This window comes from Brachyhypopomus gauderio, unplaced genomic scaffold (genome assembly GCF_052324685.1).
Source record: "Brachyhypopomus gauderio isolate BG-103 unplaced genomic scaffold, BGAUD_0.2 sc52, whole genome shotgun sequence".
Taxonomy (NCBI): domain Eukaryota; kingdom Metazoa; phylum Chordata; class Actinopteri; order Gymnotiformes; family Hypopomidae; genus Brachyhypopomus; species Brachyhypopomus gauderio.
In genome coordinates this window covers 2,667,664-2,684,004 of record NW_027506877.1, presented here as the reverse complement: position 1 = coordinate 2,684,004, position 16,341 = coordinate 2,667,664, and the positions used below count along the sequence as shown (strand labels likewise).

At 42.0% G+C, this 16,341-nt stretch overlaps 2 protein-coding genes across 5 annotated transcripts in view; one reads left to right on the top strand and one right to left on the bottom strand.

The window, feature by feature from the left end:
* The first annotated feature begins 399 nt into the window (after positions 1–399).
* Positions 400–10,400, top strand: dok1b (docking protein 1b). Its single transcript, XM_076987322.1, has 5 exons — positions 400–797; positions 5,492–5,785; positions 5,976–6,066; positions 7,706–7,878; positions 8,505–10,400. Exons 1-5 carry the CDS (start codon positions 741–743, stop codon positions 9,690–9,692), a joined length of 1,803 nt encoding a protein of 600 aa, XP_076843437.1. The 5' UTR covers positions 400–740; the 3' UTR covers positions 9,693–10,400.
* A 2,860-nt stretch (positions 10,401–13,260) lies between these two features.
* Positions 13,261–16,341, bottom strand: part of m1ap (meiosis 1 associated protein) — an 18,487-nt gene continuing 15,406 nt past the window's right edge. For 3 of the 4 annotated variants that reach the window (XM_076987323.1, XM_076987324.1, XM_076987326.1), the window contains exons 9-10: positions 16,335–16,341; positions 13,261–15,437 (exon numbers count right to left, since the gene is read on the bottom strand). The exon at positions 16,335–16,341 is cut by the window's right edge and continues 176 nt beyond it. In XM_076987323.1, coding sequence (XP_076843438.1) covers positions 15,270–15,437; positions 16,335–16,341 — 175 coding nt within the window. In that variant the 3' untranslated portion in view covers positions 13,261–15,269. The remainder of the gene's footprint in view (positions 15,438–16,334) is intronic. The other variant, XM_076987325.1, reaches the window with a different exon arrangement.

The following is a 16,341-nucleotide window of genomic DNA, read 5'->3' as shown; positions in this document are numbered from 1 at the left end:
AACATGCAGCTAAGTAGGAAAAGACCGAAATAATCATCTCTTTGGGGATATGGGAAATACAGAACACATCCAACCAGAGATTACTTGCTGGAATAATAGTCTTCCACTCATAACAGCAATCTTACAGTGAGATGCTTTGATCTGTCTGTTTTTAGATGTGATTTGCAGCTAGTTATAAAAGGTTGTGAAAAAATACGAAGGTTAAATAACGTCCTAAAGAAAAGATGAAACTTGCAGTTCCGTTACAGCTATAGTTAGATTTGCATGGGCATATGACACAAAACGGCTGGAAAGTATCAGTTGACTTTGACCGTTTGAGTTGCGCACAAACCAGACGCCAGTGGTAAAAAGCGAAGCAGTAGGTGGGATGAAGTAAAGAAAGAACAAAAAAACCAGAAGAAGAGGGTGGGGGGAGCAGCAGGCCGAGCTCATGATGCGTGCTGCTGCTGCTGGTGCGCTTCCTCTATCGAGAAGGAGAGGCCAACGCAGCGCGCGCACCTCCGCGCGCAAAACCCTGCACGTCCGAACGTCGTCGGTGAAAATAACAACCGGTTTATTTCTCTGCGGATTCGGATTACGTTTTATTTTTTTATCCACTTTTAAATGAATTCCGTGCGACGAACTCGTGAAATTTGGCAAGCGGATGTTCGTACAGTACGTAGACTGAGCAAGTGAGACACACTGGGAAGGAGTTGCGTGTTGACAGATTCTTGTGTACTTTAGAAGGAAGAGCAGGTAAAATGGACACTCATGTCAAAGAGGGACAACTGTATGTCCAACACCAGAAGTTTGGGAAGGTAAGTACCGTAAAATCCAATTATTCTGGTAGCTCATGAACGGTCATCAACGGTGAAGTTGGGGTTAACCTTTTACAGCAAAGGAGGATACATCAGTATCATTATGTTGTGGGGGATTTGTGGTCAGTGTAATTCCACTCTTTATAAAAAATATTAAAAGTGGAGAGGTGACCTGTCCTTTTAACAAATGTTATAGAACTCAAATGAAATATTACTCCATAGAAGCTGGTGTGATGCAAGCTGTCAATTACACTTTCTCTTACACAAGACATGTGATGGAAAATGTGGCAGCTTGTCAATTTTCCATAGGACCTAACCACAAGAGTAAAAAAAAAAAACTCTAATAAAGTCCAGTGCAACAAGGCAAGATGAATTTATTTAAAACCATTTTGTTTCCTTCATTGTTTTATTGACATTAACCACAGTAGGCTACTCATCACATCAGCATAAGAATCTTACTTCTTACGTTGTAGCTGGAGATGCTTGGGCAGTATATTAAGGTCAGTCAGCTCTGCTTAGAGGTATTGCTTTAGCTTCCTTAATGGGTCCTTGTGAAACCGTTCTCCCTATTTGGTTAAGCAAAGCTGTGAACAAACTTTAACATGGCTGTATCCCAGAGTAATAACTGGTACTCCCCATTGTGAGAGCAGCCAGCAGAGCCAGGAGTCTAGTGGTCAGCATGGCAGCCTTGTTTACAGATTCTGATACAAAACAAAGAGCAAGATGTCCAACACAGTATCCCTGAGAAACCCACACTACAGCCAAAGGCCTCCTATTGTCAGAAGAAGCTGGACGTACTTGGTAAAACGTTGTGTACTTTACTAAGAAACCTTGCTTGGTAAAAGCTCTCACATGTGAACAGCCAGTAACCAGCCAGGCAGCACCGAGATGAAAATGTCTCTTCTCCCAATGCGTGCTGAAAGAAAAACTAAGATTACCAAGATGCATGTATTCATAGTAACTTAGAGGTGAGGAAGATGATGCTGCCAATTTGAAATATAAACACATTTGAGTCCTCGTGTTTTGAGGTACTATTTTTGTGTTGTTATTGTTATTACAGAATGTGAGAGGTGAAGGGATGGGTCTTTGGAGATGAGGCTGTGCGAGGTTATGTTTTGATAATGTTTTGATGTGCCCTTGTGATGTATCTTACTAATCTGGAGCTATTCCAAAAAATCTCAACAGGATTTAACTATTTAGTGAATAGCAACAGTGAATAAAGTTCTTAGTCCTCAGTATGACCTAAAATGGGCTATTTTTAAGAGGTGTCTTTCAAGTGAATCTTGGCTGGGAGATGTAAATAGAAATTGCCCTAGACATTTTACCTTTAACCTTCAGATAGCCCTTTAACATTTAACACATCATATGGCTGTGTGGGTTAATATGATAGAAGCTTGAAGGCCCAACAAACGTTTCTTTGAGATTCATGTTTGTGTAACGTGGAGTTATGAGGGATATTGTCTTTGACTCCGCTGTGTTGATTATTAGAATCTCAACTGTGTTATGGTCTTATTACCAAATGGGTAAGGAGAGTGCTGCAGTGTTGCTTTACAAAGTTGTGCCCTTTAACTAATTTATTTTACTAAATAACTTTTCGAGAAACATTACGTTGCATTCATTATTTATTTGTGTGTGTGTGTGTGTGTGTGTGTGTGTGTGTGGGTTTTGCATGTGTGTTGCGGGTGCGTGTGTCTTTGATGACTCCTTCACTGTTTGAGGACTCTGACCATGTCCCATTATCATGACATATATTTCTGATACTTTGTATTATACGCACAGGCTTAATGACAGTTATGCACATGCACTCATTAACAACCGCCATTTCAAACTTTGAGGTGAAGAGCTGACACCAAGCTGATCTATAATAGAATGTGCTATATTTCCACTTGGGTAGTCACACACAGCTCTGAACGCACACCAAGGCACTGACAACTATGACAATTACAGCTCTTGTTTGAGTTTGTTTGGTCAAGTTTAAAACAAGTTTAAAATTGAAGCCCCCAGATGCTTTCTGAAGAACTTGGACATTTTTATTACTCTTTTATAATTTATTTTTAAAAATTTTAAAATTCAAACCATATGCATGTGTCTGCTTACATTTGGAAATTAACATGTTTTGAATCACTTTAACAGTTATGTTCTAAACTTAAAGATTGAAATAGTTCAGAAAGCAGCACCTTGGCAAGGACTAAACCCCCTTCATGTTTGGGCCGTAATATTGTTTTGTATGCACACAGCATGAGAATGCCATGGTAACATTCCAAGTATGAAAATGTTAAAGAAATAGTGGACATCACTATGAAAGAGGACCCTCAGAACTCATCATAGCATTGTCTAATGTAGCTTAATAAAATTAATCAGAGAAACCATTGCAGTGGGTGACTTATGTAGTCTCACTACAGGGGTTTAAATGAAAATTCTGATATAAGTAGTTGCTTGCTTTGTTACAATTGTGTGTTTATTATGGGCTATAGATGATGATTCTATTATCATAAATAATATAATAATAAAATATGATAATTGTCTACTTATTTTTACATGGTTGCTATTATTCAGGCTCCTGGCAGGGCTAACAATCTCTGAGTGAGTAGTCTAAAGCATGTAGGAGGAAAAAAGTGCACGTGTGTGTGTGTGTGTGTGTGTGACACCAGTACTTCTGGTTAGGGATGCAGATTTGCAGAAGTCACTCTCTTTTTACTTATTTACATAAGTTCCATTCTGTGTAATATATTTCTCAAACAAACTTGTACCTTATATGGAGTTATTGAGGTACCTTTGCTGAAAATCACTTCTTAAATTAAAATAATCTAAATTCATTGTTAATTCTGGTACATGGAATAGTATGAGTTGCTTGGAATAATGTTTCAGGAGTTCGTCTGGTCTTTACGCAGGTTTTTGTGTCTTTGTATTCACTTTGCACTGGATTGTCTTGTGTTAGAAATGTCCCCAAATAACTACGCTTGTGCAAAAGATCGACTAGATTTTACTTATGCACTAGTCCCAACATCTAGTTTCCCAAGAATGTCTTTGCAGTGAGATTCGTACAGTGCGTACTGTGCTGCAGAGCATCACTCTGAGCATTCACACCACAGGAGCTTTGGCAGCAAACTCTCAAATTAGTTTTTCAGATGGAACAGTCACACTGTACACCTGCAGTGTGTTGGAGGAAGCAAAGCACACTGGGTAATCCCACACATTTCCTCTTTGACATATTAACAGATGTACATGTAGATCACATTAGCTTTTAATGATGGGCTTTCATCCCTCTTAACTTTTTTTCATTGGCGGGTTCAATCCTGTAACGTTTGCTGCAGTGGGGACATGGTTTTTGCAGACATGATTTGTTTCCTGTTTGAGCAAGATGGCTTTGCCTCTAGCCATGTGCTAAAATCTTTCCCTGCACTCCTCTTATGTCTCGTGTGTCAGTTACTTCTACACATGAGTGTTCGGTGTTGTCATTCACTCAAAAACTTCTGTGGCATTTTGACTGTTAGAATTCCAGACCTGTGAGCTAACGCTGTACTGGAATAGCACAAATGAAGTCACAGGAAGTGTGTAGTGGTAAAATCTGGCCTGGTGAGGCAGCTGGTCGTCCGAATGTCCTAATAACACTGTGTTTCTCCAGGCCATGTCTATGTGAGTTGTGTCTTTGTGTGATATTACGTTATTGTTCATGGTATGTATATCTTAAATTAGAACTTAATTCTCATGTTTACAGTGACACAGAATTACATGTTTATTAAATTTTGCGGTATGTTTAGTCCAGGCAGTATTGTCATTAAATCAGATTGCTTAGCTTTCTTGTATACAGTGCCATATTTCTGATCAAAATGTGTCTAAAATTACTTTAGTGAAATAAGCATGTGTGTGAGCGTATTATAGCAGCTCTGCACTGGGAATGAGACTGACAGGTGCGCTTTCCCTGCTGGCTGCACTTTGTGAACACACACACACACACACACACACACACACACACACACACACACACACACACACACACACACACACACACACACACACACACAGTCCGCCCTACAGGTGACCTCGATCACTCATTTTGTTTGTGTAAATCATCCAACTTCTCTTCCCTCTGTTGTGTCTGTGGAAGAAAGGGTATGATATTTATTGGTAGAATACATTTCCTCATGATTACCACCATTTTGTGGCCCAGCTGTTAAATAAAGATGTGCTGTTGTAAATAAGCCTTTCATCCTTTGAGTGTTACCCTAAACTGGGACAAACATGCGGGGTATTGAAGCAAAGCTTTCTTCTTCATAGACAGCTAATGTAATAGCAACACATTTGGAGCGAATTTAAAATAACCTTTTTCTGTATTCTTGAAATCATCAGCTGACTTCTGTGATATGTAAATCATTGGTACAAATAACTCATGATCTTAGGTCCAGTTGCAGTTCACAAATTCGCAGATCCTAAAACATGTCCAAAATCCCATATCAATAATACAAAGTATAATAGTTTATATCAGACACGTCACAAACATGACTTCCCTCTTCACCCAAGAGGGTGGCTTCTAAACTGTGTCTGTATTGTTCTTTGCAATCATTCCCATTTTCCACACTCAAAAGTATTTTGAGTTTAAACGAACCTACCAAAGCCTTCTCCTCTTGCATCAAGCTAAGCTTTATAAAAGCACGCTAAAGAATAGTAATCTCATCTCTCCAATCTGTTTTTAGAAATGGAAGAAGAACTGGTTTGTGTTGTATCCAGCCAGTCAGAATGGAATCGCACGCCTCGAGTTCTTCGACTGTGGGGGTTATGGCACGGAGAAGCCCAGCACTAAAAAACTGGATAAAAAGATCATCCGCCTGTCAGAGTGTATCAGCATCCTACCCGCCCTCACCGAAACCTGCCCCAAAGAAAACATGGCCGCCTTCTGCGTGGAGACCAATGACAAAACACATGTGTTTGCAGCTGAGAAGCACATAACCACTGAGTGGGTAGAGAAAATGTGCGAGATTGCCTTTCAGGTGAGAGGTCATAACTTTGGGCTGACGTGAGTTCAATAACGTCATGCTCACAAGACACGCATGTTAGTGACATCTGAATAAAAACACCCAGCAGCCCAGCAGCGGCCTACTTTATACTCACTCCTTTGCATTTTTTCTGTCTCTCCGTTCCTCTCTCTCTTCCTTTCTCTTTCTCTTCTTTGACTCTCAGGGAGGGAGCAGATCTCTCAATAGCACTGACTCGAATGGACAGCAGGAGATTCAGATGGCTGAGAATCTCATCTATTATTCCAGAGAGGAAGGTAATAGAGAGTTAGAGAAAATGTCATATTATAAGCTCACTCCCCTCTAAATGTTTTCAACAATTGACTGAAAAGGGCACGACGGAGGTCTGTTTAAGATTACCGTGATGAGCCTCTCTGTGCACACATTCTTGGCAGTAGTGTGGCATTACATAATGAAGATTAGCTTAGCTCCCTCTAGTCAATAGATGGATGATTTCTCTTTCAGTTGCATTTATAGCATGTAACCATGAAAGACCTGAGCTGGTCCTTACTGCTAGACAGGTCTTATACGTCTCAAGGTCTAAGCTCCAACCGAGGCTTTGTGACATCACTTCCTTTTACGGTTTGGTTGTAGCACAGGCGCTTGTTTTGACTTCGTACGGAAATATGCTGACAGAGAACGGCCCTGTTACTACTGTACCATAACCATGCGAGTGAAATAGGCAAAACTGGCTTCACGCACCGTACTCCAGAGTTTGGAGACAGAAGGGTACTTCCCCTGGTCACATGTTAGGCACACAGCCCTGGAAAAATGTGGCTGTTAATATGTTTACACTAGCCAATATAGAGAGTAGAGCTGCTTCCTTACTGTGACAGACATGCTCATTGCCCACACACACACATACACACACATACACACACAGGCATGCTTAGTTGCATACCATTTCTCCTGTTAAGGTAGTTAAAGGTAATTAAGTTAAAGGGAAAAATGTTAGTAAGCAAAACAGAGGAACTTGGGAGAGTAGTACAGAATCTCAGGCATTTAGCTCTTTCCTCCCTTCTTCAGGATGGCCTATCATTGCATCCGAAGGGCTGAAAGAGAGAGAGAGAGAGAGAGAGAGAGAGAGAGAGAGAGAGAGAGAGAGAGAGAGAGAGAGAGAGAGAGAGAGAGAGACAAGTAGATTGAAATAGATAGAATGTTTACATGGATTATTTCTAGGGAAATGGAGGCCATGAATACTTCTGTTTCTCATCAGAGCACCAGCAACTTCCTCAGAGAGGTGCGAGTGTCTGAGTGTGCTCTAACATTAAGAGGCTTGTGACTCTGTAGCCTTGACACACCCACTCACATCTTCACTCCCTGTCTCCCAGTTCTGCGTCCTCTTTCTAATGTAACACCATCTCACTTTGGCTGATCAGCTGCGTTAAATCTTGGCTTAACGGACATTTATTTTTTTCACTGGATTGGCAAGGTTTTATGAGCTTCTCTAAAGTTAAAGCACTGATAAGAATTGTGATCGTCATCAGGTCCTGATAAACTTGGCGGGCGACTACTGGCCAAACTCTGTCAAATTAACATCCTTATTGTTCATGGAACATATTGTGGCTTGTTGGCCAAGCCAAAACGCCTCAATATTGGTCAACTTCCTGTGAGCATTCATATGTGCAACATGACGCCTTAACCTCTGGTGATGTTAACTGAATATATATATATATATATATATATAAACTGTAAAATAAAATGCTCTTTTTCTAATTATTGCTATTTGTTATTTAAATCACATTATTTTTATGAGGTAGAATATTTTTTTAAGTACTTGCTGTACAAGCACATTTATTTACTGCCATTTCAGGCTCCTTAAAGGTAAAACATAGAATTTGAACCCTGTCTGTTCCCTAATATAGTGTATTTCTGGGTCTCATTCTCACTTTGTAGTGAATGAATTCTGGGTGAGTGTTCAACGCACAGAAGCATCGGAACGCTGTGGTTTGTTGGGCAATTACTGGCTGAGAGCAGATGGAGAGAGTCTGATACTGAAGGAACCCAAGACTAAAAGGAACTTACTTGTGTGGCCCTACAAACTGTTACGTCGCTATGGCAGAGACCGAGTGAGTATAAGTCCACCTTCAATTTGGAGCCATCTTTAGCAGTAGGCTATATGGAAATGCAGATGATTTTATAATTATGGGTCATGCGTTAAAAATAAAAATAAAAAGTTTTTACACAGCATTTTAAATGAATTAAGTGACTTCATGATGTATAAGCACACACACACACGTATATTGGCTGCCCAAAATAATCTAATGGTAATTCTCACATTGTGTTGTTGGTGACAGCAAACTTACACTTTAAGCAGGAACTTAAGGCCACAGTTGTTTCCAACTCTGCTTCCTGTGGTTACCATAGAAACTGGTTTGGTACAGGAAACGGGCCTTCCTCTCTCCCTCAAGAGTGGGCGGGAGGCAGGGCTAAGGTAGAGAGTGTTGAAGCATGACGCTCATGACCTCCCTTAAGAACCTGAACAAAGTGCATATGTCTGTCCTCTTGGAACATTTGTTTAAAAGAGATGCAGATCTCATCACTGTGCTCACGGGAAATATCTTAAGGCATAGTTCAGTACCAGACAGTTAAAAATGCCTCTAGAAAATGGACATTATGGATAAAAAACACCTTCTTGCCGCACTATAATGGTCTTGCCACATTATAATTGCTGTCATGGTGATACTGTGTGCAGGTGATGTTCTCGTTTGAGGCCGGGCGGCGTTGCGATTCTGGCCCGGGGAACTTTACCTTCGAGACGAAGCAGGGAAACGAGATCTTTCAGATTGTAGAGGTGGCGATCCGTGAGCAGAAGGCCCAGGCTGAGGACAGGCACCAGAGCTGCCCCTCGCTCGATGGCGACTGCCCCGCCCTGCAGCAGATTCGTGCGGCCATCTCCGAGGGAAGTGGCCAGGAGGCAGACGGAGACTCCGGTGGCAGCAAGCCGGGGTCTGCGGATGGTGTCATCGGCCGGAGGGAAGGTGAAGGCAAGAATTTGAAGGGCCGGAGCTTGCCAGAGCCACCAGCTCCTCTTGTGAACACTCCGCCCCGGTCTCCAATGCCTCGTGGGCCCAAAAGTGGAACTTCACCAGAGGACCCGGTGAATCTGTACTCTGAGCCAGCGGACTCCGTTCGTTTGCCACCTAGCCTTGGGGAATGTCTTTATTCTGACCCCGTGGACAGCATCAAACCCACGCCAACCCCCAGCCCACGGCTACGTCCACTTGGAGACGAGGGCGGCAACCGGCAGCATGGCAACAAGACTGAGCCTTTCTATTCAGACATCTATGACCGAGTCACCCTTGACCTGATTCCAAGAACCGGAGCGCTAGGACTGGAAGGATGGGGCAGGCGTCCCGCAGAAGGAACCCCGGCAGAGCACATCTACGACGAGCCTGAAGGAAGAGCGGGCCCTCCTCCAGGTCAGCCCGTCCTCTCGCTGTACGATGAGGCACGGCTTGAGAGCCACCCCTGGAGATCCAGGGCACTTGAGGAACTTCAGAGTCATGAGATGCTCCACAATACCAGTACAGATAACTATAGCATTCCTGCCTTTGGCAAAACACTTCCACCCCCAGCAGTGGGCAGACCAAAAGGTCCAAAGCCCCTCACGGCCCCAAAACCAGTTAAGGGAGCACCTCCTAGGAAAGACCCACCCCCACTGCCCCAAGGTAAAGCTGGAGCTAACCTGAACAACAACAACAGCAGCACCACCAGCTATTATGGTGGAGAAGGGATTGGAAATGGAGGCAGTGGTGGAGGAAAAGCAGGGAAACAGGTGGAGATTTATAGTAAAGTGTCTAAGCACAAGCCCCCGACCAATGCTTGGCTCCCTTCCCTGCGACCCCCTGATATCATCTACGATAACTTGGGTGACATCTAGTGCTAATCCTGCATGCCTTCTAATGGCCCGAATGCATTGTGGTGGCTCATCTCTGACTTATGAACTTGGTGTCAAAGGTCGTGTGAGCATGAATACTCTCTGGGGTAAGTTTGGAAAGCCTTTCATGTTTGCAAGAGGAAGATTACTTGAGTGACTGGAAGAGAATGTAAGTGAGGGTACAGGGTACAGTTCCATGTCAAAGATATCTGGCATCATAGATAATATGCTGTGGTCTATGATTAATGGCACAGGAAGGTCTTTTCCACTACAAAGTACAATAGAACTGCATGTTTTGCAGGAAATAAATGTGACTTCCAGGACACATTACTTTTGGGTTGTCCACATGGTCTTGAGTAAAATATGTCACAAATTTGCACTTATTTGATCAGTTTCTTCTTCTGTGTGAATCATTATAAGTCTGTGACTTGTGTTTTAGGGGCTATAAAGCCTTTAAATGTCAGAAATCACAACTGTAGAGACAAAGGAGCCTTGTCTTTCGATGTCTGACAATTAAAGCTAGATAGAAAAATGTTCATAGATTATATGGACAATCATTGCACACATTTACATTGTTTTTATATTGAGATTATAAATGTAGCAATTTACTAATCCACTGCTATGTGTGTGTGTGGGAGTGGGCCAAAACAGCTGTGCTGTTGGTTGTATGATGATAATTATAACAAAAATAAAAAGATGCATAGGAAAAAGAAACCAGAGCTTTGCCTTCTGATTTTGCCATCTTTTTTTTATTATTTAATTTTTTTGAAAGACCGAGCTTTTTCAACTTCCTGAAAACTCTGAGCTTCTTACATCTGGTTTTGTTGTTTATCTTGCAATTTGGCGAGCAGGGCGTGAAATCACCCTGAATGCTCCTTTCCTCTCGTATTGTCGCCTGTTTACTCCCTGACTCTGCCGCCTCAAATGACTGTCGAGCACTGCCAGAACAGATAAAACACTGCCTGGTGCCTGGGGAATATTAACCAGCTGCATAAAATAGGGCCTTACTTCAAGCATGGCTGAATGCTGGCTAAATTAATCCGTGTTGGCCAGGCTCAATTTGAAGGTACAGGCTGTTCCTTGTGCTGTTTTCTCTCATTCATCCCTTCACTCTTTTCTCATCATTCTCTGAGTTCTTTGGTCTTTCCATCTACTGTCTGATGGATTTTCTTAACTGGCCGTCTTCTTGGACTTCCAGAATCTGATCTATTCATCACACTGTGCTTCACTTTTTCTATCTGCAGTTTTCTTAAGTTCAAATGCAGACAAAAACAGGCAGTGCTGTGTCCTTCACTAGATTTCTTTAGTAAAAAAAAAAAAACTACAAAAGGATTTTGGCCCCGTGTCTTTGTGGAAGGACCCAAACAGCTGCCCTGAATTTAGCCTGCAGACATTTCAAAATACGCCAAAGTATTCTGCTGCTTGCCCTGAATATCTCCACAAGATTTTGACACCCTCACAACCTTTTGTGAGGTGACTGCAAGTAACATTTGTTGAACCTTTCACGTTCCCCAGTTGCCTTTTTAAAACTGCTGTTCCTCCATTTAATACAAAGATACAGCTTTATACTTTGTAATGAGGAAGTATTTTGCCTTTTCATCAGACAACACCATTCCAACTTCCTACCCTTCACACTGTGGACTATGATACCTGAATAGTATTTTTTTAATGATTCATGTTTCACTGCTTATGAAGTATAGACAAACCTAGATATTTGTCTCACGAACATGCTGAAATGGATAAACTGCACGTGTGTATTCTGTGAATATTTGTTTTGCCACTTTATGTTGACCATCATTTTAACAGTCCCCCACTCCCTTTCTTCAGATTCCTGCGTGGAAAACAGAGGAAGCAGTTATAACACCTTCGGACCATTTTTGGGTAGCTTTCTTACTTCCTAGACCTTCAATCCATATCATCTCATATACTGTTCAGGCATTAGTCCTGGTGTTTGAAAGCCAGAGAACTGTCCTCAATTATTAATTAAGAATGAATTATGCAGCTCTAAAATATACCAGATAATCTAAGTCAGTAATTTCAATAATTGACACAAGTCAGAGCAGTGGAGAAATAAGGATTTCAAAGTGTTAATATAATTGGTGACATTTTGGTGGTTTCAGTTTTGGCTTTTTGTAGCCTATAAAAAGGTTTGAATTTGGGATGTATTTCTCATCTGGTTCAACTTCCCCTTTTCTAGAATGTTCTGTTTCTGTTTTCATTCCACCCTCTGCTCTATGCTTGGATGACTATAGGAAAAACAGAACTGTGTCGCTTCTCTCTGACTAGCAGGACAGAAGTACATCTGTTACCTGAAATACTTGTCACTACACGGATATTATATTTGCAAATGTAAACTCTTTTGAAAAAAAAAAAAACATTTTATTATTTAGACTGGCAGAAATCATATTCATGCATGTGATACTTAACGTAAGTATATTGTATGATGAATGGTTACATGGAACGGCGACCATGACAGCGAAACCTTATGTGCCAAATCGATTAAGCTAGCTGTTACATTTTTTTAAAGAGAAAATGGAAATACCGCCTCTGGTTAGACTTAGACTTCATTATGACTCAGTCAATGTTCCTTGCATATGTGGTCATAAAGGGATGTACATGGTCAGCAGAAATACTGAGGTAGGCTGTGGGGGTTAAATCATACTCAGTTGGTATTACAGGGTCACCATTACACCAGCATCCCGAACCGTTGATGCAAGGCATGATGGATCCTGAGGCTTCCATGTTGGTTCTGCCAAATCCGGGCGGTTGAGGCTCGTGGGACGAGGTAACACTTTCCCGGCCTTCTGTTGTGCAACCTTGGTAAACCCGTGCGGACTGTAGTCTCATCCAACTGTTCTTAGCTGGCGGGAATGACCGCTGCTGTGGTCTTCTGCTTATGTGCAGATATGTTCTTTATACCTCAGTTATAATGAGTGGTTAATACAGTCACTGTTGCCTTTCTGTCCTCTCAAACCTGTCTGGCCGATCTCCTTTGGCCTCTGGCATCAACAATGCATCAGTGCTACTGCTAATCATTTACATTTACATTTCCTCAATGGATATTTTCCCTTTCTGGGGCCGTTGTCTGTAAACCCTCGAGATGGTTGTGTGTGAAAAGCCCAGCCTAGCAGCACTTTCTGAAAGACTCAGGCCAACAACCAGGCCATGTTCAAAGTCACTTAAATTGCCTTTTTTCCTCGTTATGATCTGGGTTTGAACTTCCGCTGGTTCATCTTGACCATGTCTACACGCACTGATTTGCTGCCATGTGATTCTATTAAGGAGCAGTTGAACAGGTGTATCTAATTAAGGAGCCCGTGAGTGTATACAGATGTGAGATATTCCATATTTACTACATGAGTTATATTAGTTGGATTTCATAAGTGATAAAAATGAATTCCATGAAAAATGTACTTCATTAAAAAACTCTTTTACTGCTAACAGTGTCAGCGCCTTTGACTTCTTCTTGACCCCTGTTTTCCACACAGACAGCAATACAACAAACCTGAAACAAAACTGCTTTTCCTCCATGAAAGTTATAGTTAAACAGGAACAAAAACCATCCTCACAATTACCAACATAAACACTTTTAATGGTTTCAAAATAATGAATTTGAACTGATTTAACAACAATGCATTAGTTTATATCACTACTACAGTGAGAAACGAGTAAACAAGCCAAATATAACTATTCTATTTCTGTAATTTGTGATTTCTGTAAGTTGTGGTCTCAGGTGCTGGTCACTTCAGTGGTATGACAGAGGAGGATCCTTCATGCACTGTAGGAGATTCCCATAAATCTAATAAAAATCATCTGTACGTCAGTAGTCCCAGTGGACAAACGCCCAGGCCCATTGTCTTAACCTCGGGGAGATTTCTGTCCATTTGTGGAATGATTTCTATGGGAATAAGGTTGCTGGTTTATGTCTCAGGTTTTATATATCATAGACGTTACAAACCACACACTCTGGCCCAAGAGAGAACACATGCTTGGGCCATTAGTTAGAGAGTGTAAAATCTGGGCAAACCAATTATAAAACTTCTCCACATGTTTTACAGACGTATTAAATGTTGAGGAAGAGTAAAAGCCCTTGGTTTAAGGTCTTCTCGATTTTATATGTGAATTTTGCATAATTTCTAATTCCCAAATGATGACACAGTTGTGTAGGCAGCAGTAGGTGGGCGGAATGGCAAAAACCTTAATGAAGCAACCCTGATGGGTCTTAGTCAGACAGCGCCTTTGAGTAACACTATAGCCCTGACCCCGGTTCAGTTTCAGAACCCCTTTTTTTCATATCTTTGCCCTGAACCCTATAACAACGCCTCCAAAGACAGGCAGCACTCCACAAAGGAGGGGAGTGAACAGTGTGTTCTCTCTTTCTCTCTCGCCTCTCTCTGATTGGGGCCTTCTGCTGAATGTCTCCTCATGCGAGGAGCACAGTGTGGTTCTTTGAGGGCCGCGGGGCTGAGGGAAATGCCTCTGTCTTTATGCCCTCTCTCCATCTCCCCTGTGTCCTGACAATCTATAGAGACCTTTCCAGTTAGAGGAGTGCAACACTGAAAAGATCTGTTCTCACTTTCTCTCTCCCTCTATCTCAATCAAACGTGTGTGTCTTGTTTCTTAATTGGTTTGCATTGTTTCATGAACACACACACACACACACGTGTGTGTATGTACTTTTCCTAGCTGAGCGTTTTGAACTAAATATTAAATTTGGGTATTTCCCATTTGTGGTTGAGTCTGTTGAAGCAAATATGAAATAATACTAACAGACACTACTCTGACTCCTACTGCTGTAGGTGTTCAATAAGAAACAGTTTTGGTGTGTGTGTTCTGACTGTTTGAAATACGGGCGTTATGTTAATGGTTTCTGATGCTGTTTTGGAGTCTGTTGGGTCCGAATGAGGCATTTTATATGCTCTGTAATGCCTTACAGCTGTGGAGAGACATAAACAGTTCATGCGTGCTCCACTGTAAGGTTGCCATGGTACACCGACCAACAATAACTTCGAGGAGTTTATGTAGAACAGCAAAGGGAACAAACTGTCAAACCCTTTGAACTTTACAAACTGAACGTTTTTGTGATGTTCAGGGGTGATTTAGAATGATTAATAAGCGTTCTTTCAGGAGTGATTTGCAGTTGCAGCTTGTTAGTGTGTGTTCGTTTTCTTCAGGCTTCCAGATACAGTTGCTTACTGCGCTTTCATATGTAGAGCCGGAGCTTGTGGACATGTTGCTACTGGGCAGAGAGCACGCTCCATTATATTAGTCTTTAGCCACCTGTGTGGAACGCAAAACATCTAGACTGTTGGTAATTGATGAGAGGACTGTGTGTGTGTGTGTAACAGAGCAAATCTGCGTACATAAATAATCGGGTGCTGCATTTCGGAGGTGAAAGTGTTCCTGTGGGCTGTAAATACACACACAGTGTGAGTGTGTGGTGTAGTGAGTGTTGTCGATTCATGACGGATGGTGACATATCTAAACAAATGCTAACCAAACGCTAACCAGAAGTGTTCTTGTTCTCTGCAGAGAGCTTGTGTACATATTAACCCCACACTCACACATGTGCAGAGGTTTTCACGAACAGGCCGCATTCTCATCATCATCATCATCATCACCATCGATCAGGCGGAGGGAGGGGGCGCGGGGGCACGGCCGACTCAGTGTGAGAGGGGGCCGAGCCGGCTTGGGCGGGGGGACAGACGGAAGAGGGGCAACAGTTGCTCTAGCACGTCGCTGCTGGAGCTTGAGAGAGAGAGAGAGAGAGAGAGAGAGAGAGAGAGAGAGAGAGAGAGAGAGAGAGAGAGGGAGAGAGAGAGGGAGAGGAAAAGAGAGAGAGAAAGAGAGAGTGCAAGCAAGCATAAAAGGACAGAAGAGGGTTCACACATTAATATAAAAGAACGTGAAACTTCTCCACAAATACTTCAAATAACCACTATAGTGCAGGTGCAGGTTGTGTAACATTATAGCTTCTGTTACTAAAGGCTGACCGAGCTCTCCAACTTTCTACCTTCTCCTTGACTTCTCTTCAGGTCTTGTGAGGGCGTTTAAATACTTGGTTAGTGTTTTGGTGAATGGTCAAGGACAGTACTTCCTTACTCCACCTCTATCTCTCTCTCTATTTCTCTCTCTCGCTGTCTCTCTCTCTCATGCATACACGAAGGTCTCAAAGACCTTTGTACTGTGGTTGTAAAATACTTCGCACTATCTACATGCATTCATTGTGTACATAGATCACGTGTTAACTGTAGTCACGTGTAAACTGTAGTCTTGATAGTGTGTTATCTAACTTATGACTAAACAGCAGGTTCCACACAGGGAATGTGTAGCCTGATACTACAGATTCAAGTTTAAGTTGAATTCCCAAGATTTATTAGAAAGTATCAGTGACACTAGAGGCCCAGAACATTTTATAATTTGCTACAACAATCTCTAGACACTTTCAGTGTGCTAAAGAACTACAGACAACATTTTGTTTGGGCACACCTAGCTCTCTGTCTTTGTGTTAACATGCTGAACAGGCAGGCGAGTTAAGGGTTGGGGGATCTAAAGATATTCACTGTTTTTCCACTTTCACAGGGCTTTTGTGCCCCTAGACCCCACTAACGTGGAGGGCTGTCTGTACTAGTCTGGTCTGCTGACCTGCCGT